This window comes from Carassius gibelio, chromosome A9 (genome assembly GCF_023724105.1).
Source record: "Carassius gibelio isolate Cgi1373 ecotype wild population from Czech Republic chromosome A9, carGib1.2-hapl.c, whole genome shotgun sequence".
Lineage (NCBI taxonomy): Eukaryota > Metazoa > Chordata > Actinopteri > Cypriniformes > Cyprinidae > Carassius > Carassius gibelio.
Window position 1 is genome coordinate 16,335,931 of NC_068379.1, and position 25,780 is coordinate 16,361,710.

The window sequence follows — 25,780 nt, forward strand, 5'->3', positions numbered from 1 at the left end:
GCTTTAGCTTGTAGCATCTAGCCATGCGGTAGTCATCATTGTTCTTTGAGCGCGGTTCCAGCGTGCCTGCCTGCTGCTACTATGAGAAGGAACACAACCTAGTCTCGTCAAACTTTATTTCTTTTCTTTTCCGTTTGAGAGTTTCGTGTTCTGAGTTAAGTTTTGTAACGTCCATTCAACTTCAACCAGCGAACACGACTCTGCACTTTCAGCCAACGCCCAACAACCACGGGCTTCCCAAGACGTCACTTCAGAGACTGAACTTCCAGCCAATCAACGACCTCGGGATAGCCCTTTCACCGAGGCTCCTTCTTCACAGGAGATGCAAGTAACTTTACCTCCAGACTGTGACCTTTACTGGTGTATCTAATATAATTTTAACCTCATTGAGGAACTCAATGCGAGCGCTAATTACGTGATTGATGGTTGTTCATGTTTATGCAATTTAACGTATTGCTGTTAACTTGGGATTCCATATTTCCATTCTCTTAAACTCATCTTTCCCTAACTTTCGACCTTCCTGCAACTTGTGTGAATGTGTGTGTGCGTGCGTTTATGTGTTAGATTAGTTTATATGTCTTAGATTTATCTAATAAAGCCTTATTCATATTGAAAAGAGAAGTATCTTGTGTTTTGTGCTTACAAGTTAATGTCTTAAACTGTCGATCTTGTTACTGTGCTAATTGATAGTGTTTCACTATAGTTTGGATATTAGTATCCAGCGCAGATTTGATGTTAAACGGCTCGTTCACTGAACCGCAGGCGCGTCTCCGTGAACAGCCGTGAAACAGTGATTCTGTTCAAATTCCCTTTAAAATCTTAAATGATTCCCTTTGAGCTAAATTGACCTGTTTCCCTTACAAGAGAGAGAAGCCGCGTTTCCACTGCAGGAACTTTACCCAGGAACTAGGGACTTTGGGCCGGTACTCTGTGTGTTTCCACTGCAGGAACAAGGAACTAATTAAAGTTCCGGGTAAAAAGATGCCCATCAGAAAGTCCCTGCCGGTGAGGTAGTACTTTTTCAAAGTTCCAGAACTTTCAGTGCTGGGACTTGGGTGCTAAACATGCTAAACATGCATTGGTTGAATTCATGCAGCATTGTGATTTCAACCACCATTGGGAAAAACCGTTCCTGGTACAAATGTTCCGGGTAATTTCAGTGGAAACACGGCAAGAGAGACGGTCACACAGTGGAGTCAGCTGTCTTAACCGTCCATGGCTTGTGTACTGCAAACTCATACGAGCTTCACTTTGTAGAATGATGCGTTTTAGAGAGGCGGGGCATAGAGGACCTGTAATAATGTACAGTATTTGAAAAAGAATGTGGTTTTTTTTACATTAATGCATGTCAACATATTCTATTACACCAAATACACAAAATAATGCTCTTTGAAAAAGCATCATATGACCCCTTTAAGGAATATAATAAAACATATGTCATACACACCTTCAAACTTTCACAGGCATATTTTTATGTTATCACTGTTGAAAAGACCAACATAGCTGGTAATATACATTTTGCATTTTAGATGCTGTTCCCAGCATAGAATGCTGGTGTTTCTAGCAAGTTTTCTTAATTGGGTTAACAACAACCAGACTTCCTTGGTCAACCAGCAATAACTGACAGACCATGCTGGATAACTAATGCCACAAACTTAAAAGTTAAAGAAAACTAAGTTTAACCACCAGTTGGACCAGCATTATCAAAAAATAAGTTGGGAATTAAAATTATGCTGACCTTTTCAGCAGCATTACCACATCCTCCACAACCCCAATTATGAAATGATTGCAGTTACCTGTAGGGTACACAGGGCGCAATTTGGCTAACTCCTCACTAGATAGCTCTGTCAGGGTGGTGATGAGTGTATCCTGAATTGTATATAGTCCAGGCAAGTCATCAACTGTATAGGCAAATCTGGGGACATAGGACGTCACTTGCAATTCCTGAGGGTCCATGTCTCTTGTTCCTATGCTAAACGGGACGACTCCAGACTGTTTCATTACTGTTGCATATGGTCTTATATTATCTGTTGCTTTTCCTCCTGAAATTACAACTACAAATTGTGGAACTCCCTCCTGTTTCCTTCCACCACGTCCAGAAGTCAGAACTTCACGACTAACAAAGTCAATGGCCCGTCCAAGGTTACGCTGTCTCCCGCCTCGCTGTCGGAGTTCCTTAATGCCATTTAGGACACCTTCTTTGGTTCTGTGTGAGTTGAGGTATATGTCTGCATATGGTGTATCTCCATACTGCACCACACCTACTCGGATCTTGTTCTCGCCAACATTGAGATTCTCCACAACTCTGCGCACAAACTCCTGGATAATTGGGAATTCTCTACCAACACCTTCAGAGCCATCAATCACAAAGATGATGTCCTTCTTAGGTCCTTCAGACTCCGCTAAAACAAGAATAAAAAATATCTAATTTAATATAAAATGCTGCTGGCTGGATGAGGGCAATTCTGTAAAACACACCCAACAACAAAAAGACATGAATATATTTACAAACAGTACAACCCTTTGTCCTTGATCGGTTTAGATTCGGTTTAGACTCATTTTCACTTGTTTCCACCACAAGGTAATTGTATCAGAAAGTTTTGTATCATCATTCTGTATGTACAAGGTGTCATTTTCAACTGAATTTGAAAACACTGCAACCATGACACATTGTAGCCTTGGAAAGCAACAATAGTAGCACACAAAATTTTGCAATGCAATCCTAACAAACAGCCATTTCACGTTTTCAGATTTACATTATATGAGACACACACACACACACACACACACATATATATGTATATATATATATATATATATATATATATATATATATATATATATATATATATATATATATATATATATATTAGAAATTCTAGAAATAAAGAAACAAAGCATGGAAGTTAAAATAAATAAATAAATAAATAAATCTGCAAAACACAGACTGAGGTACACACATTTAATATAAAATCTTATCTCCCAAAAATCAGTAATTGCATGGGAAGAATTATACAAACTACAAACCACTGTGCATATTAAAGGAAGAAAAGATATGAATAAAGAAATACATACAGTATACAACACCCACTGGTATCAGGATGTTTGATGTTCTAAAAGAATCACACTGTCATATGTTCACTCAGGTCATACATTCACAGGGTGGTTGTCAAGGTGCTGCAAGGAAGCTGTATAATGATTCTTTGAGACAAAATAAAATAAGCATACCATTGTCTCTATGGTATTATGGACCATATACTTCAATATTGGGCCATTTATTAGTGAAAGACTAAAAATTCTGGCTCATTTTCCTGAACCAAAACAAAACAGTATCTCCTTAACAAGACACTGACTTTTAGGTAAAATCTGGGTTTGTTGTGTAAAATATGCAAAGAAAATGTAAACACTTCTGGAGATACTTACCTCAGTACCATAAAACTTAAAAGAAACTACAGCAAAAATGCTTTGTAGATATCTTACCTTTTACTGTAGTAGTGAGGTGTATGCACTCTAAATGTACCGTGTTAATGTTAGTGAAAAGCTGCTGTTGGACATTGGGAGGGTCAGCAAAGTAGCTCACTGAGAGTGCATAATTGGAATTCCCTGCTGTCTGAGCTCCTCGACCCCTATCCCAAAGATAAGCACTCCCAGGTCCTTCAGGGATGAGGCCAGTGTGTCAACATTATCAGATGACCTTCCACCACTCAGAATCAGTAACTGAGGCACACCTACACATCTTCTTCCAGAGGAGGCAGTGAAGACACTGTCTCTTACAAAGAGTTGACCCGGTGTTGAGGGGTTTCCCTCAGGGAAAGAGCTCCTAGTGCCATCTGAGCCATCCACCAGGAAAACTACAGTACATTCCTCCTTCGCTCAGCTATGGGGGAGCGAAGTGGAACAAAAAGTCACGTGAGCAATCAGCATTTCATATTATCTGTAGATGTATGCATGATCTGGTCAGCAACTGCAAACAGGAAAGATTAATGGCTAAACTTTAGTCCCGTTTGGGTAATAAAACCTAATTTTGGTCAGAGTTAAAATGCCTTAATTTAATGAATACAAGGCCGTGAAATAAGGTCTAAATTTGAGGGATATATTGGTCAAAAGACAAAAACTTTACCTAAAACAAACCAAAGAGTGAACAAACAAGCACTTTAAAACTTAACAGTGCCTAGGGTTTTAACCCCTTGGCTTTTTAGCCTTATTTTTCATGGCTCTGCAAACTCGCAGAGAGTTGCCCCTGTGTTGAGAGGTCTGTCTCCTTTGTGTCTCAGGTCTCTGACACGGTCAAGAATGTCTTCCTTTGAAGGATATGAGACTAGGTGTGGTGTCATTAGATAGGGGGGGGGGGGGGGCAACATCATTAACAGTATAAGCTCTGGCTAACAGTCCCACGGCTCCCTAAAAAGTAGAAAGACGAGACACAGCTTTAAAGTTCTGCCATGCACATATCGGTAAAAGTTGGTGAAGCTGGAGTGACAGGAATTGGAAAATCCTAGACAGAGGCCAGAAGCTGCTCTTCGAGATTTGTAAGCTCACTGAAGTCGGACACGGTCAAAGCATGATCAGCGTCGTTTGAATTTCTCTGCAATTTGAGCCCCCGGATCCTATTGCAAAGGTCAAGACGCCAAGCTATTTCAGAGAGGGGGCTGCTGCATCAACACTGTCAGAAGACCTTCCCCTGCTAAGCAAAAGCAGTGTCTGCTGCACACCCTCAAGCCGTCTGCTGCCGGAGGAGGCAGTAAAGACATGGTCTCTGACGTACTGGAGAGCTGCTCTCGTGTAAAGGGTTCTGCCTCCTTTGTGCCGCAGACCTCTGACATCATCGAGAATGTCTTCCTTGGTCATTTATGTGTTCAGATAGAAGTGTACGTATGTGTCTTTGCTGTACTGTACAACATAAATATTATCTCTGTTCTCAGCTATATCCAATCTTTCCACCATTCTTTTCACAAACTCTTTCATAGCTGGGAAACTTTCTGAAATTTCTGTGTTGAAAATGTATCATGATAGTCAATTATCTATTGGTGATCATAATACATTTCTGAATATTAAAGATGTTTTTTTTCTCACTAATGTGCATAAGCATTTTTACACTTACCTATGGATTTCTTTTTGTTATAAATTGGAATGGCTTTCATTGCTTCTAGTAGCTTTGCCTTTAAAGCAGTTTTTTTTTTTTTTCAGAAGAAATTGTATGTAATTCATGAGAATCTGAGTAGTCTACTTTCCTCCTATTCCATATATTAACACCCCACTTTTTTCACAACTTTGAGGTGTCATTGTTGGTAGCTATTTGTAAGATTCCCTGTTTATTAATGCTAAAATATTCTCTTGAACATCAAGAATGCTCTCAAAATCAGACATGAAAAAAGTAGTCCGGCTGATGGGATGTTGTTTGTAACTCAAGTGTATCAGCATTTGTGGTACCAACACTAAACAAAATGACACCTGTGTCTTTCAAAGCTTTGACTGGATCACGTACTGTATGTTGTCGTTTGACCTTCCAGAGTTCAACAGAATTAGAACCTGTGGCACACCTTCCAAAAGTCTACTCCCTGCAGCAGCAGTAAGCAGGTTGTCCTTAACATATTGTAGGGCTGCCCCAGTGTGATGCAGCCTTCCTCCTTAATGGATAAACATTTTCACATTATTAATAACATCATCTGATGATGAATATGTATTGAAAAGAAACTCAATGGCTGCATCATCACTATACTGGACCACTGAAACACGATCTTTATTTGGTGCCATCATATTTAGTTTCTGAACAAGGGTCTGAACAAAGTTTTACATTCCTTAGAACCTTCCCTTTGTTTCATCAGTGCCATCGATTAAAAACACAACATCTCTCTTTCCAGAATCTGTTGCGATGAGCATAAATATATAGATATGTCACTAACCCATTACGCCTTTAAATCAACAACATTTGAAAAGAAAAACCTTCCTTACCTGTTGTAATTGTTGTAAGCCTCCTGGGCTGCAGAGGAACTCTTTTTACATATGATACAAATTTCTGTTCAATGGTTTGAAGGTCATCAAACTGAGGAACAGTATGGGTATGATCAGGAGTATATTAAATTGCCTGAAGTTGAATAACATCTCCGTTTTGATTGCCAATACTTAATGTTACATTTTGATCAATTTTCAGAGCAGCAGCTAGAGCTCTAATATCATCCTGAGACCTTCCTCCAGTCACAAGTACAAGAACCTGAGGAACTCCCTCTAGGATTCTGCTCCCAGAAGAGGCAATGAACATGTTCTTTTTGGTATAGATGAGCGCTATTCTAGTGTTGAGGGGACTCTCAACTGAATTAAGAATGTCTTGCTTTGTGGTATGTGTGTTGAGGTAAAAATGAACCTGTGGCTCTTTGCTGTATTGAACTACAGACACTCGGTCCTCTGCTTGGCCCAATATTGAGTTTGTTCACCACTCTTTGAAAAAACTGACACATTTGTTTAAATGAATCCCTAGTGTCATCAGACCCATCCAGATTAAGGACAATGTCTCTTTGAGCTGCATCCAATTCAACCAGGATGAAAATTAATTGGCTTTAGTAAAGCAGACTCTTATAAAAGTGTAAGACAAAACATCATCACACAAAATACATCAAGCACATTACTGCATGTAGTGATAGTTTCATAGTATTAAGAATACAAATTAAACCCGAAAATTTTTTTTTAAAGACAAATCTATAATACATATGACTATATTCAGGTTTTTAAGTATATGCTGGCAATATTGGAGACAAAGAAAAATGTCCATTATGAAATTATATCATTGCATTTTCATGCTCATTTAACCGATTGAGATCAATTAAGCAATCAGAAAAGAAAAAGGGAAAATAGGATTTGAAATACCAACAATGATTGAGAAATCATTGGCTCAAACAAGAGCTTAAACTGAATGGTAATCTCCACATGTAGTAAGACTCTTGCATGGTTAAGAGAACCAGTGGAAACCCATGAAGGTTCTCTGATGAACAAAGCAAAAGATGAACAGAACAGGTAAATATTTAGTGGCAAATGCCATTATTTGCCATTCTTTGTTATATGTTAAGAAAGCTGAATCTGTCAATAAATTGCCTCATGGTTAAAGCAAGCAGTTTAGTGAAGAAAGGCGGTTCATATCCAAACTATCAAGAGCAAAAGTTTGAATCAGAGGAATATGCCAAGTGTCGTTATTCTTACCAATTGTAGTAGGGGGTTCTATTCCCATTTTGGATTTGATAAAGGAGAGAATATCAGGCTGTATATGTAAAAGTTCACCAAAGGCTGAAAGACTAAAAAGAAATCTAGGTGAAAATGCTATGCTTTGGAGCTCTGCTTCTACACCATTCTTTATTCCAATGGCAATGGGCAGAACACCACTATTTTTAAGATCTTCAGCAGGACCAGGCACCATCATCACTGGACCCTCCACCATGCTCCCTGATATACTGTAGTGCTGCCCCAATTTTTAGGTTTCTTCCACCTTTTGCTGTAAGGCCATTAATGGCATAGATTACAGCTTTCTTAATACTGTAATTATATTGGGTAGGAAATAAGTCAAAGCATCTTTGCTGTACTGTATTACAGCAACTGGAACAATGTCCTGGTCAATGTTAAGATCCTCTGCCATTCTCCGAATAAACTCACGGATGACAAGAAGTCCTTTTTTGGAGTCATCTGAGCCATTAAGGAGAAAAACTCTATCCTGTTTGCTAATACCTTAAACAAGCAAGTTACCAAGAAAAGAAAAAGGAAAGGATATTGGAATACATCGAAATCATTCTATGTATAAATTGAACAGCAAAAGCTAAAAGTGTACAAAAGCAATTTAATTGATCAATATAATGTGTGAATTGAGAACGAAATGGTTTTCAGCGCATTTGAATCTGTATTTTCCACACCAATGCTCATTGTCCATATTTCAAGATATTTAAGGGTCATGCCAGGCCCTATTATTTCATCACTAAATGGTCTACTACTCAACAATATTAGTATTTGAAAAATTCCATAAAGTTGTCTACTCCCAGATGAAGAAGTGAAAACCTGGTGCCTCACAAACTGGAGAGCTGCACCAGAGTTAGCTGCTTTTCCACCTTTGTGTTTCAGGACCTTAATGGCATTTAGAACCTCTGCCTTTGTTGAGTAAGTTTTAAGATAGAGATCAACCAGGGGATTGTCAATGTACTGAATCACAGGTGTTTTATATTTGCTCTCCTTCACATTAAGTTTCTCAACAACTCTTTGAACAAAATAAACTTCACCAAATCCACTTTTAGTACCATCAGAATCATCCAAGAGGAACTTTTTCTACATCTTCGGCATCAGCTAAGACATAGCACACCATTGAGAAATATTTAGAATCAAAGAATAGCACAATGCCCAAAAAATCAACCACAAACACAGTCTGCTTCTTTTGCAAGCATACAGAAGACACATTTTTACAACACATACTGCTAAACTGTTCTTACCTTTGTCTAGAATGACCTTCAGTTCTTGATCAGGAAGGTTTACGTAGTTCTTGAGCTTTTCTTGAACAGTGCTGAGCTCCCTGAATTCCTTCACATTGAAAGCAAATGATGGATTGTGAGAGATGGCCTCAATCTGTTTAGGGTCTGCATTTTTCACTCCAACACCAAAAGGAACAACTCCCTCAGTCTTTAGGGCAACTGCGGGTTCTCTGACACTGTCTCTTGATCTTCCCCCAGTCAAAACTATCAAAAATTGGGGAACATTGTTACCGGCCCGACCACCATTTGCTGGTGACAAAATGGTGTTTTTCATGAAAGTCAAGGCAGCTCCAGTGTTTAAACTTCTGCCGCCTGCCGGACTGAGTCCACTTACAGCTCTCAGCACCTCATCTTTGGTTTGGTAAGTGTTCAAGTAGAAGTATGGACTTGGTCTCTCACTATGCTGGACCAAAGAAACTCGTACTTTATTGAAGCCTATATCCAGAGGCTCAAGGACTTTGGTAATGAAGTCACGGATATAGGGAAAGTCACTTCTCACATCATCAGAGCCATCAATTAAAAATGCAACATCCCTTTCTCCACCAGAGGGACCTGGTTGTTCAGTCGCTGTGAAAGATTAAAAAAGAGAGAATGTGAATTAAATACCAAAAAAAGGCTCCAATATCTACAACATAAAAGTTAGATTGTACATTTCTGAATAGAAAAGCAATGTACATAAGTGACAAAAAAATGAAGTGGTGCAAAAAATAATTTATGTTGACTACAGTATGTGACCCTGGACCACAAAACCAGTCTTAAGTGTACATTTTCGAAATTAAGATTTATACATAATCTGATGTCTTAATAAATAATGTATGGTATGTATGTATGGTTTATTAGGATAGGACAATATTTGGCTGGGATACAACTATTTGAAAATCTGGAATCTTAGGGTTAGGGTTAAAAAAAAAAAATCCAAATACTGAGAAAATCGCCTTTAAATTTGTCCAAATGAAGTTCTTAGCAATGCATATTACTGATCAAAAGTTAAGTTTTTTATGTTTACAGTAGGAAATTCACAAAATATCTTCATGGAACATGATCTTTACTCAATTTCCTTATGTTTACTGTCATAAAAGAAAAATGGCAAATTTTTACCTATACAGTGTTTTTTTTTTTTTTTTTTTTTTTGGCTATTGCTAAAGATATACCTCAGCAACGTAAGACTTGTTTTGTTGTCCAGGGTCACCTATGATGTATTCTTGAACTTTATAGTGATACTCACTATCACTATAAAGCTCATTTGAATCTGTATTTTCCACACCAATGCTCATTGTCCATATTTCAAGATATTTAATGGTCATGCCAGGCCCTATTATTTCATCACTAAATGGTCTACTACTCAACAATATTAGTATTTGAAAAATTCCAGAAAGTTGTCTACTCCCAGATGAAGAAGTGAAAACCTGGTGCCTCACAAACTGGAGAGCTGCACCAGAGTTAGCTGCTTTTCCACCTTTGTGTTTCAGGACCTTAATGGCATTTAGAACCTCTGCCTTTGTTGAGTAAGCTTTAAGATAGAGATCAACCAGGGGATTGTCACTGTACTGAATCACAGGTGTTTTATATTTGCTCTCCTTCACATTAAGTTTCTCAACAACTCTTTGAACAAAATCACAAACTTCACCAAATCCACACTTAGTACCATCAAAATCATCCAAGAGGAACTTTTTCTACATCTTCGGCATCAGCTAAGACATAGTACACAAATGAGAAATACTTACAAACAAAGAATAGCACAGTGCCCAAAAAATCAACCACAAACACAGTCTGCTAGTTTTGCAAGCATACAGAAGACCACAGCAACACAAACAGCTAAAATGTTCTTACCTGTGTCTAGAATGACCTTCAGTTCTTGATCAGGAAGGTTTACATAGTTCTTGAGCTTTTCCTGAACAGTGTTGAGCTCGTTGAATTCATTCACAATGAAAGCAAATGATGGATTGTGAGAGATGGCCTCAATCTGTTTAGGGTCTGCATTTTTCACTCCAACACCAAAAGGAACAACTCCCTCAGTCTTTAGGGCAACTGCGGGTTCTCTGACACTGTCTCTTGATCTTCCCCCAGTCAAAACTATCAAAAATTGGGGAACATTGTTACCGGCCCGACCACCATTTGCTGGTGACAAAATGGTGTTTTTCATGAAAGTCAAGGCAGCTCCAGTGTTTAAACTTCTGCCACCTGCCGGACTGAGTCCACTTACAGCTCTCAGCACCTCATCTTTGGTTTGGTAAGTGTTCAAGTAGAAGTATGGACTTGGTCTCTCACTATGCTGGACCAAAGAAACTCGTACTTTATCAAAGCCTATATCCAGAGGCTCAAGGACTTTGGTAATGAAGTCACGGATATAGGGAAAGTCACTTCTCACATCATCAGAGCCATCAATTAAAAATGCAACATCCCTTTCTCCACCAGAGGGACCTGGTTGTTCAGTCGCTGTGAAAGATTAAAAAAGAGAGAATGTGAAATACCAAAAAAAAAAAGAAATATCTACAACATAAAAGTTAGATTTTACATTTTCAGCAAGACATATTACTAATCAAAATTTAAGTTTTTAGATATTTACGGAAGGAAATTTGCTAAATATCTTCATGGAACATGATCTTTACTCAGTATCCTAATGATTCTTGGCATAATATAGATATTATATTTAAACATATATATAAAATTTTGACCCATAATTTTTTTTTTTATGTTGGATATTGCTAAAAATATCCCCCAGCGACTTAAGAGTGGTTTTGTGGTCCATGGTAACATATGATGTATTCTTGAACTTTATAGTGATACTCATCACCTCAATTAATTAGTTAATCAATTTTTATGAAAAGGTGCTTCAGCTCACCTTCTAGAGTATCAGTCGTTCCAACAACAGTGACCAGTGGTGACATAATTTCATCCACAACACTTGACAAGTCAGCAAAATTACTTCTGTAGTAGGCCAAATCCTCAACAAAAGCAACAGTTTTCAGGAAACGATCTTCCACTTGGCCAGCTCCAACAGCAAAAGTCAAAACACCCTCTACAGCTACACGGTCTGCAATCCTCTTGACCTCATCTTGAGATGGTCCTCCAGTTATTAAAACCAGGACCTGCTGGACCCCCTCTCTCCTACGAGACCCAACTGCGGGCTGGAAGTGGTTGGTTAGTGCATATTGTAGGGCTGCACCAGTGTTCAATGCCCGTCCTCCCCTCAGTCTCAGCTGAGCGATGGCAGAGAGCACATCCTGTTTGGTTTTGTGAGTGTTCAGAAAAAACTCTGTATGCTGCGTTTCAGCAAACTGAATTAGTCCGATGCGCACTCGCTCAGGTCGAACATCTAGTTTGTCCACCACTTCGGTAATGAACTCCAGTACAGATTGCAGGTTATTTCCAACATAGTTAGATCCATCGACCAAGAAGACAATGTCTCGGACAATTCTTTGGGTGTGGACTGTAGTAACATCCACATCTGGCTCTAGAAGATTTAACATAACCACAATTTTAGATATCTTAGTATCATTTAAATGAAGTTCCAGAATTGTGTGTGTCAATATGTGCTATAAGACAGTATCTATCTATCTATCTATCTATCTATCTATCTATCTATCTATCTATCTATCTATCTATCTATCTATCTATCTATCTATCTATCTATCTATCTATCTATCTATCTATCTATCTATCTATCTATCTATCTATCTATCTATATACATAATTAATGCTTATGAACAAAACAGTTTTTAGACTTTTTTATAAACAATATCAGTTTTTATAAACAAAATGAGCATGTTTGAACTCTAAATATTACCTGACTCAGTTGGAATCTCTTCTACAACAACACCAGCCAATGTAGAAAGAGGGGAGATAATTTCTTTGGGGTTGCGCAGCAATACCCTAAAGTCCTTCAGCATGAAAACAACACTTTCATCAATCGCTATTTGCTGGAGCTCAGCTTCATTTGCAGCCTTCAATCCTGCAGCCAAAGTCAGAACACCCCTTTGACGAAGATCATCAGCCGGTTGTTGGACACTGTCTTTGGATTTTTTACTGGTTAGGAGCAATACAAGCTGTGGCACTTGATCATCAATGCGGCTCCCACTCTCGGCTGTGAGCATTTCGGTCCTCACAAAATTCAAGGCAGCACCAATGTTGACTTCATTCGAAGGTCTGGGTTTTATTCTTGCGAGGGCAGAGATTAGTGATTCCTTTGAACTGAATGAATTGAGGTTGATCTCCATTCTTGGGGTGGTGGAAAACATGGCCACTCCAACCTGCACCTGATCAGGACCAATTGGCATGGTGTCAATAAACCTTTTGATGAATTCTCGCACTGCATTGATTACGACGGTACCCATGCTACTGTCAATGAGGAAAATTATATCTCTCTTCCCAACAGCCAAAGCTAAAAGAGGAGAAAAAAAGAAGAATTCTGTTTAGTCCTTCTTCAAATTCTAACCAAAATCAGGCAACTTATGAAACAGTTAGCTCTCATCATTTATCTCATCTTAATAATTAAGGTTTAGCTTGAAGGTTTTTGCAGTTACAATGTATTACAGGTAATCTCAGTCACTTTGATGCATTTCTAAAATCAGAAATGAAATAAACTACTTGTACAACCTCCACATCATCTAGTCATTTATATACATCACATAAGCAGATTTTCATTCTTTTGAACAAGTTGCGATTGCTTTTGTACATTCATGCAATTGATTATGCAAATAGTCTTACCCCCCAAAACATCTTCTCTTTAGTTCATCGTATAGGTCATTAAATGCTAAATGGTAAATTTAGTTGTCATAAACTGCCAAGCACACTTTTTTATTTATTTTTTACACATTATTATTAGACTTTTTTGTCAATTTGGAATTAATTGTGCAAGTGAATCTTTACTAATGAAGAGAATGTAGATGATAAACCAATGATAAACCATTTCTCTGAAATAGCTCAAAGGTTCATCTCATGAATCTTCAGTTGGAAAGCTTATACTGTATAGACAACACAAGAGTTACACATTCTGAAAATTGACTTATTTTTTATTTATTTTTTTGGTCAGACCACTAGTACAGTTTTTTACAGATGCTAGGACACATTTCTCAATACTTAGGTCACTTTTGCAAAACTCTTCAGAAGTCTTGTGGGCTAAACTGAGGATCAATTATCATTGCTTTGGCACAAAATGCATTCAATGACTACATCTCTCAAATTTCATGAATTCTTTTCTCACTCACACACAACAACTGCCAAAACTCTTTGTACAAACAGGCCAATTTGCACATGCTTACATACTGTTTTCAAAACTGTTAAACTTATGTTCAAAACAATAACATAATACAAAACTGGATAAGACAGCAATTTGCTAAACTTCTACAGTAATATTTGAATGAAATATATTTGAAATCTTAAAATTACATGCTATAAAAACGATTGGACAATTAGTAGATTAGCATTACTATTGTATCACTATCAGTGGATTGTGTGTATACAAATTCTTGTATTTTGGAATTACTCAGTGCATACAAATAAAAATTAATAAACTACATAAAATATTGATGAATTCTGCATCATGTCTGATTCATTCCAGTAACATATATTGCAGTGAATTATAAACAGAGATGTGTCCTTGTTTTACACAAGAAAACATTGTATAATGCTACATGTTGTTAGTGTTTTTAGGTCATTGTTTTGTGGGTGACAAAGTGTGTTAGTCGGCTGTCAACCTTTGCTAGTGTTCTGGAAGAATGAGTTCATTTGAGACCTGAATAAGGTGTTTTGGTAGTTGTAGTGCATTTTGAATGTGAAATGAACTGCTTTGCCAAGCTGAAAGTTGGTTAGGAGAACTGTGTGAAGAGATTTGCAAAAGTGACCTAAGTATTGAGTAACGTGTCCTAGCATCTGTAAAAACTGTAAAAGTGTTACTGGGAATTCTATCCAGTCTCTTTCAATCATCCCACACACAGTAATGTTTAAATTTGTTCTTTTGAAATGATTATATGGCATACATAAGCATATGGCATACTGTTCAATACAGTAACTGTCATCCAAAATGTTGCCATGGTTTACATCAGAACATCCCTCCAGAGTACACTGTTATATTGACAACATGACACATGAAGTGATTTGACTGTCTTATCCATAAACTATGATACAAGGACTTGTCATTCTGATGGCACTGACGTGTTCAATGACACAGATATGTATTTTTGAGAGATGAACTAAGGATTCTGAGCAAGAGATTGGCTTTTGCAGGTTATCCATGGTGTTTTGCTATTTGTACGAGTTGTTTTGAGAAATGCACTTACTGTTTTGCAAATCTCAAGGATGATTCGAGAAATGTGCCAAAGTGACTGAGAAAAACTGTAACTAACACCAATCTTTTTACTTAACATAAAGATTGCATAGATTAATCATATATGTAGTAAAACAATGTAAATGAATTCATTTCATATGGACATTTGGCATGACCAAAATCCTATACAAGGCTGTGCTACCCTTTTGATTTAGTGTAAATATTGTATTTTAGAGAAAACACAATCCATGACTAGAGCAGAGAACCACAAAACTTGTTTTTATGGTTCATCGGCAAACAGCATTTGTTGTTTACAGCATTGGTTTTCAATCCTGGTCCTGGCGACCCAACACTCTGCACATTTTGTATGTCTCATCTGACACACTCTGCGCTGTTCATGGAGCTCTAACCTGACTGGCTGATGAACTGAATCGGGTGTTTTAAATAAACGACACACAAAATGTACAGAGTGGTGGTCCACCTCCATGATGAGTACAGTTACTATTTCCCGTTCTTCAGTTTCACATGGAATCCCCCTCATACAGAATTACATACCTTCTGTGAACTCTGTTTGAATCACAATGGTGCGCTCTGCAATCCCATTAATGTATGGCAGTATCTTGTCACCAATGCTTGCCATTTCTCTGGCATCAGGAGCAGACAGAAACAAGTTTTTGTGTGTAGCAATAGCTTCCAGCTGGGCAGTAGCAGAATCACCCACAGCAATGCCAAATGTGTACACACTGGCCAGCATTAGGGCCCTACTGCCCTGACTAACATCATCAGTGGACTCCCCAGCACTGATCACCACCAGCATCTGGGGTACCTCTTCCTCTGCCCTGCTTCCTGCATCTTGGCCCAATACACTGTCTGCCACCTCCTTCAAAGCGGCCCCCAGGTTTGCCTCATTACCGCCAGGGTAGTTAATCCGCTGGATAGCACTGAGAACACTCTCTTTGTTGTCATAGCTATTGAGATTGAACTGAATTTCAGGAACGGCACCATAAACCACGAGGGCTACACGGATTGCATCCCTGCCAATGGCAAGTCCCTCAATCAACTGGACCACCATATCACGGACGAGGGGGAAGTTGGCAGCTCCAACGCTCTCTGATCCATCAATTAAGAATACAAGGTTGGCTGTCGAAGGGGCTTTTCAAGGAGAAGTGGAGAGAGGACAGAGAGACAAAGAAAATATAATGCAAAATGTGTGGGTTTAAAAAAGGAAAGAGGGTGGGTGAAAGGGGAGAGGTGCAAGCACAAAACATGATCATGGATAATTACAATCCATCATTAAAACACAACACAAACAAATTATACTGCATGTCTGCTGAAACAAGGAAGATGCTTTGCAACTTTCTCATTTTCATACTCTAAATAGTGTGGGTTTTATTTTACAGTGTATTTAATTGTAATGTGTGAGCAATTGTGTGTACATTATGAAGTTTGTGTACTGTATATGTGTTTGGGCCCCTCTAGAGGCTGTTAGCCTGGGCAATTGAATCTTTTCATCTTCTTGTGTCCAGTCAGACCATGCAGACTCATGTTACAGTATTCAGTGATAACAGCACCAGTCATGAACCTTCTGTCTCATCTTTGGACCTTCATAAATATGTTTACTGTCACTTCTTTACTGGCATTTTTCGCACAGTTTTATTTCTTATGATAACAGTATCTATCTACTGAAATTGGAATATTGAAAGGCTTATCCCATTTTTAAATAGCCAACAAGCTTTATGTCACAAATATGAGCCATGATTTACTCCCTGATAATCGACTGCATGTGATGTTAGGAGAGGGACATTAATGTTCTAGACAGCATCTGATGCAAACATGTCTGTGGTATAGAATGAGTCATCCATACTTTTAGCTTTATTTTCTAGAAGAGAGAGGCTGTCATTTTAAAATGAATACAGTAATCTGCTAAAAGTGCAGTTCGTCATCATTGTAGCACACTACAAAATACCAAGGCACAAAACTTTAATTTATGAGGTCTTCAATATTTAAATTCAGTGAAATATGCCCTTTGTTTAGTAAATAATTCAAAGATGAGAACATATGGATTCATCACTGTATCAAATGTGGAGGAACACTTTTTTTTTACTTAAATGGTTACACTGTGAAGACAATCAGCACATAAACACATAAGACATTAAGCTCTCAAGACATAAGCTGTGCGTGATGGTTAGCCATCATCAGCTGCTGATGATTTCTAAAGTCTAAAATACAGAAATTGGTGATACCTGGTCATCTAAAGAATTTAGGTATCAATTTCTGAAGTGAATCTACCTTTTTCCAAGATTTTAGTGCAGGAATGGATGGATAAATAAGTGAATGGATAATGGCAGAGAGACAGAAAGACAGTTGGATGGATGTTGATAGATTTTAAATTCTGTTACATCTAAAATCCTTCGTCTCACCGTGTCAAAAAAACAGCACAAGAGGCGTCACAGCATGCAGAAAATGTCACTGTGACCAAACTAGTCATGTTAACAGTGGGGGAATTGTTAATTGAGTTATTTCTAGTTTCATTTTTCATGAATTTTCAGTAGTCAGTATTAACTTGCTGTGGCCGTTCCCGACGCTGACAGTAGCTCTGGAGACCCTTCAGGGTTGTAGCTTAAAATTCAATTATCCTTTGAATTGTTTTTGTTCATTAGGGGTTCTGAACAAACGACATCAAACTATAACTGAATGGATTCAAACGATTTAAATCAGTAAACTAATCAAACTTAATATTTAACGATAGAGCTTTGCAAAGCACAAGATACCTAATTTTAAAGTCACTTCCTGGTCAAGGGTACGTAACACAGTAAAATGAACATGTTTTCACCCATAGCAAGATGTTTACTTCTCAAAGAAGGCTGGAGAGGCAAAATTAATAAATATAAATTTTTTATATACGTATAAATTTTTTTTTACTAAACTTACCATCCTGAGCTTCAAGATTTGGGAATAGGCCAAAAACCAGTACACCCCAGAGGGCAAACAGTAGTAACCGGCTCTTCCCCATTGTCCACAAAAGCGTTGGAATAGATGGCTGGGACAAAAAAAACAACAAAAAAGCTTTTAAGTTTTTGGGAAAATGAACAGCATACACACACATACATTATATATATATGCAAAATATCACAGAACATCCCTTTATTTCAGTTAAACTTACTTGCAATGGCACAAACACATATGACAGCTGTTCATCACTTCTGACATTCATTTGAAATACCTCTGGACTGTTTATGCTTATTTTTAGGAGGAGAGGAAAGGTTTTGGCAGGACAGCAAGGTTTATTTGGCCTGTGTCTACCCTGTGAGCCAAATCCACACAGCTGTCAGATTTCAGGATTTTAGAAAGGTTTTCTTCCCACATCAATGTTCTTCACTTGCCAGTAAAAAACCACTAAGCTTTAACGCAGTCCGCAGATACACAAAGAGAAAACACATCTAGAGTACTGGACTCAACCCCCCCAACGAGTGGAAAAAAGTACATATATAATCAGTGAGCAACTCATAAAGGTAGCTAGCTCAATAGTACACAGTCAACACATGATCATTGCTCTTGAATTTAAATTATTAACCTAATTCTTACCATTCTTTTTTGACAGTACTGCAGCTGTTACCTGAATGAGAATTAAATTAGGACAACATTAAATCTAATTAATTAAACTTTTTCTTTTTTAAATGACAAATTGTATATAACATATATGTGTATTTATTATATACATATATATTTATGATTAATATAAATTATAAATTAATGAATAGGGTCTAACATTAATTATAATATAATATATTAATTAGTCTAATAATGTCTTAAAATATAACGTTTATCATGCTATAACAGACTATCCGAATTTTAATAAACAACTAGGTTATGCCTTTAGAAACACAGATCTGTCTGTCACTTTAAAGGTATGGTTCACCCAAAAATGAAAATTCTGCCATAATTCACCGAGGTTGTTCTAAGTCTGCATTAATTTTTTTCTTCTGCTGAACACAAAGGAAGATGCTTTGAATGTGGGTAACTAAACAGCTGCTGGTCCTCGGTCACTTCTACAGTATGCTATCATTGGGGACCAGAAAGGTGCGTTTTGATCATTTTATTTCCTATTTAGAATACAATAATAAGAAATGGAAAAATATCTGCACGTTTATTTGTTTTACGTTTAGTTTAACAAACAGAAAATTTGATTTTGGCTCAATTTCTCATTTTTTGTTAGAGGTTTACAAATCGGTTTATGGCTTCAATGTTTCATTCGCACTTGCGGGCGGCGCTGAAACGCTCCTTTAACCTGATTGGTCGAATCAGAGCCAGTACAAGTGTGGCTCCTGTAATGTCTGAAACCACAGGTCACTGTTAATTAGCATAATATTTGAATCAGATATTGCTGGACACATAATTCGTGCTGCTGCGACTTGCAATTGACCACTTTAAATTATTTCTAGGTTATAGTATTGTATGAATATTGTCCCACTGATAAATAGAGTACAAATAGTTATGTCACCTTGGATAAAAGTGAAGTGTAAATAAAAATCAATAACAGACTGAACAGTTTCATGATAATAAGTCTTTTATATTTAAAAAGCTACTAAGTAGGTGTGTGTGACATTAATAAATAATTGTGAAAATTAATAAAGTTACATTTATGAAATACATGATAAATAATGTTTACATTTATGAATGTAAACATGTGTAGCCAACTCCAACTCAGTTCACATGAAAATAATGAGATAGAAAAGAGAGAATGTAGAATTAGTGAACGCACCTCACTGATAAATATTAAAGGAACACTCCACCGTTTTTTTGAAATAGGGCTTATTCACATTATTTCCTACATTTAGATAGGTGGGCAAATGGATTTTTGTGTCAGTGCATGCATTGTTTTAGTTTGACTGGGTCGGCGTTAGCTTAGCTTAGCACAATGAATGGAATCCTTTGTTGCCAGCTAGCATGGCCTGAGTAAAAGTGATCAAAAAAATAAAAAAAACCCACCTACTTCTTGTGGCCTGCGTATTCACAACGAGTACAAATAGCGATCCAGATTAACATTAGGCGATTTCCTAGGCAGATATTGACTTGGGACTATATTATGGGGAAGCACAGGCGAAGCACTCCTGCTTAGGCGAAGCACTGCTACTTCGGCGCAGAGATATCACACAACACATGAAATCCCACGACTTCCGTCAACATACCGGCGTGAATAGTAGCTGCCTGGCTATTTTCCTTACAGTACACGAATGGCGATGAACATGGCTGATTTTGAGAGAGACGAAGAGGGTGACTTCTCAGACAGTCAAGAACCAGAACAATACCTATTTGAACCAGAGTTTACAGAAGATGAGCTGCGTGCTTTGGAAATAGAACGACAGGAGGAGGAGGTTGAGATCGCTCAACAGCCTGAGGACGTGAGGATGAGAGCCAACATGAACTGGTGGTGTGAATGTGGGGGAATATGCCAATCTATGCCGACGGAAATAGAGTGTCTGTGCTGTAGAGAGTGGGACATGTTTTTGCCATTGATGACCAGGCTCAACACGTCAGATCAAGATGAGCGTGCCCGAAGTTGTGTCACATCTACAGAGGATTTCACGGCGCTGATCCATTCTGCAGTACTCTTTTTTTTCCGATGTGACAAAGTGAACTGAAAAAAAACGCCCCACGCCGAATGGACCAAATGGACAGCTGTCCACAGAGTAAGTGATTATTTTAATCATGACGCATGTATAGATCGACCCATATTATACCTGTATTCACATAGAGTTGATGTTTTCATGTGTTGCGTGATATCTCTGCGCCGAAGTAGCAGTGCTTCGCCTGTGCTTCCCCATAATATAGTCCCAAGTCAATATCTGCCTAGGAAATCGCCTAGTGTTAATCTGGATCGCTATTTGTACTTGTTGTGAATACGCATGTCAAAATTTTTATTTTTTGGTGAACTATCCCTTTAGTCAGACAGTCAATGGTCCCCCATGAGCAAATACTTCTCTGCAAGCCACGCATTCATCATTAGTTGCTGGACCTACACATTGATAACCTTCTTAACAGTCTTGTGTTCAAAGGGCAGACGTGAGCTCCTCGATGTTTCTGGAGACTCCATCATTGCCATGGAAACAAAGACAGCAATTTCAGCTTCTCTAAGTTCTTATTATATTCGTTTAATAATTCCTAATAATAATAATAATAATAATAATAATAGTAGTAATAATAATAACTTCATTTTAAAATACGTGCAAAATACTTATTTGTGATTCAGCTTGTTGGCTTTTGTAAAATACGGGACAAATCGCTTCCCTTAGACTGTGTCCCGTATTGATTTTACCCAGGGCCGGACTGGACTTCTTCAGTCGGCGTGGCTGATTCATCATCAAAGAAAAAGTGTCAGATAAAGTGACGTTGAAAGCCGACAAAAGGGGGTGCTAATGCAATCTATTTTTACTTATAAGCAGTACCGCGGCTCCCTATACGCAGAGTAGGCCTACGCAGTTTGCGCAGGACACCAAAAAAAAAAAAAAAAAAAAAAAAAAAACAACGAATGTTTGCGGCTGAATGTTCATAATTGATGGATGGACATCTATGCCCGGTTTAAAGACATCAGCAGACAGAGAAAAGAAAACGAAAAAAAAAAAAAAAAAAAAAAAATATATATATATATATATATATATATATATATATATATATATATATATTAAAAACCTTGGTCGTTTGATATTCGCAAACTTAGAGACCATCTCTAAAGTTAGGCTACACTTTTCTAACGTCAATAGCATTTGTGGAGAATGACTTACAGTCATAAAAACAACTGTAATTGTTCATCTAGGTGTCAACTATAATGCACACCTTTTCCATTTTTTATTTATTTATTAAAATAAACTGTAAATCATATGTGAAATATTTTAAAACATGAACCGACAAAAAGCCAATTGCATTATAAAAATCGAAACAATTAAAAATCCAATACATATTCATGTAATTTAATATAATAATTGATTAATAATAATTGTTTAAATTAATATAATAATTTATACTTTTGACGCTTCCCTTTTCTTAAAAATAGTTTAAAGGCTGAAATGTGAAGTGCAGGTCTTTAAACCTCTTAAAATTTTCTTTTGAAAATCCTGCAGTTACCCGGTTATTTTATGGTACCAAAATTTAAGACGATGTTAAAGGTGTGTGGACGTGGATTAGTAAGGCCCTTTGGTATAAAGGAGAAAAAATGCTGGCCCTCGTCACTATCAAAGTTGCCCATCCCTGCTATAGAGCATGTAGCCTGTGAGAACTATATTAAAATCCCAGGACATCCCTATAGTCCAAACGTTCACTGCTATTTACTACTTTGCATTTTCTGACATGAATATTCCATTCATTCATAATGAGACAACATTTGAGAGAGAGGCCTATTGAGTAAGAAAATATGAAATCGCCAATAAGGTGATGAGTCTGATTAACATGGCACACACATGAGTCACAACACACACACACACACACACACACACACACACACATAGAAAGAGAGAGAGAGATAGAGTCATGTGAATACTCAAATTTAAGAATTTTGTTGTTTTTCGTTCTCTTTTTATATAAATTTTAAGTATTTTAATTCAAACAATAATACATTTATTTCAATCCCCTGATTGAAAATAAAAATAAACCATCACATAATTTGTAATAGTTTTACTGGTTATAATGAAATTTGTATTGGTTTTAATAAAAACTGTAATGGTGCCTTTAGGTCTCTACTATTAATTGTTTAAAAAAAAAAAAAAAACACTAAATCCTAATGTAATGTCCCAAAACAGACTATATTTACTAGTTTTAATGGTTAAAAGTTGATGGTTTGTAGTGGTATTTGCAGTGGAAATCTTTAGAATTTCTGTGATGGTTTATGGTCTATTGTTTTTGTCAGCAGGGTCACCATGGGTTTTGAGATGTTTTTGCTATGTGACAGGATTGCTGTAATATTGTGAGATAGTAGCGACTGTTTGTAATAATATATCAATAATATTTGTTTAGAGGTCGTGAGATAGAGAGTTCCTTACACAAAATTACTTTATGCATTTATTTCATTTGGATGCAGAAAATTTTCAAATTTCAGCACACAATGGTGTTACATTTAAATGTATTACAAGTAAATTTATAATATTTAATGTAACATGACATGTAACATCTTCAGTGTTTTAATGCCCAAGCAACAGTAATGGGATGAAAAACATATGTTTGTACCAACCTCAGTCTAAATGCCCTAAGCACCAAATGAGTAATACAAGGTGTCTCAACGTTGTCCCCTAGTGCTTTAAATGGGGATAACTGCTTCTCCTTGTCAGTCTTTCTCAAAGTTCACCCAACAGATGAATTATAATGCTCACACTCTCAAAAAACATGTGCACAAATTTTAACTTTAACTTGTCACTGGAGCAGTACTATCAAATGTACACATTATCTTCCCATAAAGGGTAAATATCAGTACCCTACAATTCTGTGCATGTTTGTGGTGACAGTTAAATGTTTGCCTATGCAAGTCAAGTGAAAGTAATGCAACAGATTTAAATTTTCTGATGTTTTCAAGGGTCCACATTTGGTTCTGCTTCACTTAAATGTAATGCCTCAGCTCTAACTCTCCCAGCATTCTTCTGTCCATCTGGCAAAGACAGTGGAAAAAGTGTTTCACATCACCCTGTCTTTACAGTGCAATTTGAATAGTGACTATAGTGGTAGAAATGTGCAATAAAGCTTCCTGACGTGTTCTGCTTCTTGCTTCTGTTTAAACAAGCTCATAATCAATATTATTCTCATCCGGGTTGATTATCATCTTGATGAAAGCAAAAATCGGCATTACAACTAAACCAGACAATTAAGATGGAAATTCTGGAATATGTCCTTCTAGAAAAAAAATTATTTCACACTTTTACATAACAGAATCATTGAGGTTATGCGTAACCATATCACAAACACATGAATGCATACAGTAACAATGGTCTCAAAAACTTTCCTGCTAAATTGTTCACTCTTAACACACACTTAACACAGAGCCCCTCCTCATGTATTCTGCTTATCAGAGCACTTTGCTCTGCCTCTTCTGCAATGCCTCGTCCTTTGCTGCAAGACACTTTGCCAAAGCTTTGAAATTTAGTGTACCCACTGAATTCTTAACTTTAAAACTATAATTAAGAAGTACAACTGCCTACACATTGTGTACGTTGAAATTTTACACAAACAAACCAAACTTTAATAGGGTAAAAAGGGTGCATACATAGCAAATTTTTGTAAAAATTTATTTTAGCTTATATTTTTTAGAATGCATGCATCCAAATACACCAAAACCCACACCATTTTTATGATCTCACTCATGCTTCTCTTACAAAGACATCTGCATGACTCATATATAACCAATTAACTTACCTCTGGAATAAAGAATGCAGAGCTCTGTATTCCGCAACCTTTCAATGAAATTTCAAATTACTGCAAAAAGACGACTCTTAGGTCATTATCTTCCTGGTATTCTCCTTCTGAGAACTGTTCTGGATGGGTTAGACAGAGATGAAACTGATAAGCTCACGAACCAGAGCCCTGCTGTGAGCCTCTTGTCCGTTGAGCTGACTGTGTGCTCTCCAGAGGAGCAGTGTCACTCACTCCAGCCTGGGACAGAACATACAACTCAGATAATCCTGGAGAAAAGCCACCCAATTTTTCCACGCCTCCTACTTTCCTCCACATAGAGAAGAAGGAAAAAGAACAAAGAGGGGAAAAAGAGAGCGAGGGAGTCATAAATGAGAAACAGACCCAATGCTGTATTTGGTATGGCTGTTCTTTATTAGGAAGATGATGTAACAAGCCAAAGCAATTTTTTTTTTTCACCTTATACTTCTCCAACTCAAATTTTTATCCTTGGCTACCCACTGAAGCAATAATCACAAGCGCAATATATGAACGTTCTTGCAATCTTCTTTAATATATATATCTCCATGAATTAGAATGTCATGGAAAAGTTAATTTATTTCAGTAATTCAGAAAAATTAAAAAAAAAAAAAAATTGTGAGTAAATTCAATGCACACAGAGTGAAGTAGTTTAAGTCTTTGGTTCTTTAAATTGTGATGATTTTGACTCCCATTTAACAAAAATCAACCAATTCAACAAATTAGAATATGATGACATGCCAATCAGCTAATCAACTCAAAACACCTGCACAGGTTTCCTGATCCTTCAAAATGGTCTCTCAGTTTGGTTCACTAGGCTACCCAATCATGGGGAAGACTGCTGCTCTGACAGTTGTCCAGAAGAAAATCATTGACACCCTTCACAAGGAGGGTAAACCACAAACATTCATTGCCAAAGAAGCTGGCTGTTCACAGAGTGCTGTATCCAAGCATGTTAACAGAGGGTTGAGTGGAAGGAAAAAATGTGGAAGAAAAAGAAGTACAACCAACTGAGAGAACAGCAGCCTTATGAGGATTGTCAAGCGAAATCGATTCATGAATTTGAGTGAAGGAATGAGTGAATTTCACAAGGAATGGACTGAGGCTGGGGTCAAGGCATCAATCATCATTTGCCTTTGTGTGTGTGAAATAATATTTATCAGATTAGCTGTTATTGAAGACAAACTGAAACTCTGAGTGCAGAGACAAGCAAACGAACAGTAAGTACATTTTAATATCATATCACCTCTGTGATAAAGCAGTCTTGAAATACTACCGTGTCTGTATTGCCAGCCCTTAATTGCAGAACATACCAGTCGTACACAAAGAAGTGACTTCATCCCACCAGCTCCCCCTTGGTCAGTCGTCATTCTACTTCTCCCACAGACATACAGGGCATCAACTGCGCTCCAACCCTCCACCTCTTTGGCTTCAGTGGGTTTTTCCCATCGGGTACACAGCACTCCTGGGTCACACCATCAACGAACCAGTCCTCGGGTACTCCACCAACAATGCTTGTTGCTGTGGCTGTGCCCGGGTCTCTGGAAACTCACTTCGACTCCACCATGTGTTGTCAGCACTGGGATGCTCTGGGTGTGTGCCATGAGCC

At 37.5% G+C, this 25,780-nt stretch overlaps 1 protein-coding gene across 2 annotated transcripts in view; it reads right to left on the reverse strand.

Moving 5' to 3' along the window:
* The window catches only part of LOC128019791 (collagen alpha-3(VI) chain), a 50,175-nt gene extending 25,787 nt beyond the window's left edge, over positions 1-24,388 (reverse strand). The window contains exons 1-8 of one of the 2 annotated variants that reach the window (XM_052606009.1): positions 24,157-24,388; positions 17,695-17,803; positions 15,319-15,915; positions 12,286-12,879; positions 11,341-11,952; positions 10,329-10,934; positions 8,460-9,065; positions 1,797-2,402 (exon numbers count right to left, since the gene is read on the reverse strand). In XM_052606009.1, coding sequence (XP_052461969.1) covers positions 1,797-2,402; positions 8,460-9,065; positions 10,329-10,934; positions 11,341-11,952; positions 12,286-12,879; positions 15,319-15,915; positions 17,695-17,776 — 3,703 coding nt within the window. In that variant the 5' untranslated portion in view covers positions 17,777-17,803; positions 24,157-24,388. The remainder of the gene's footprint in view (positions 1-1,796; positions 2,403-8,459; positions 9,066-10,328; positions 10,935-11,340; positions 11,953-12,285; positions 12,880-15,318; positions 15,916-17,694; positions 17,804-24,156) is intronic. The other variant, XM_052606010.1, reaches the window with a different exon arrangement.
* Positions 24,389-25,780: the final 1,392 nt, after the last annotated feature.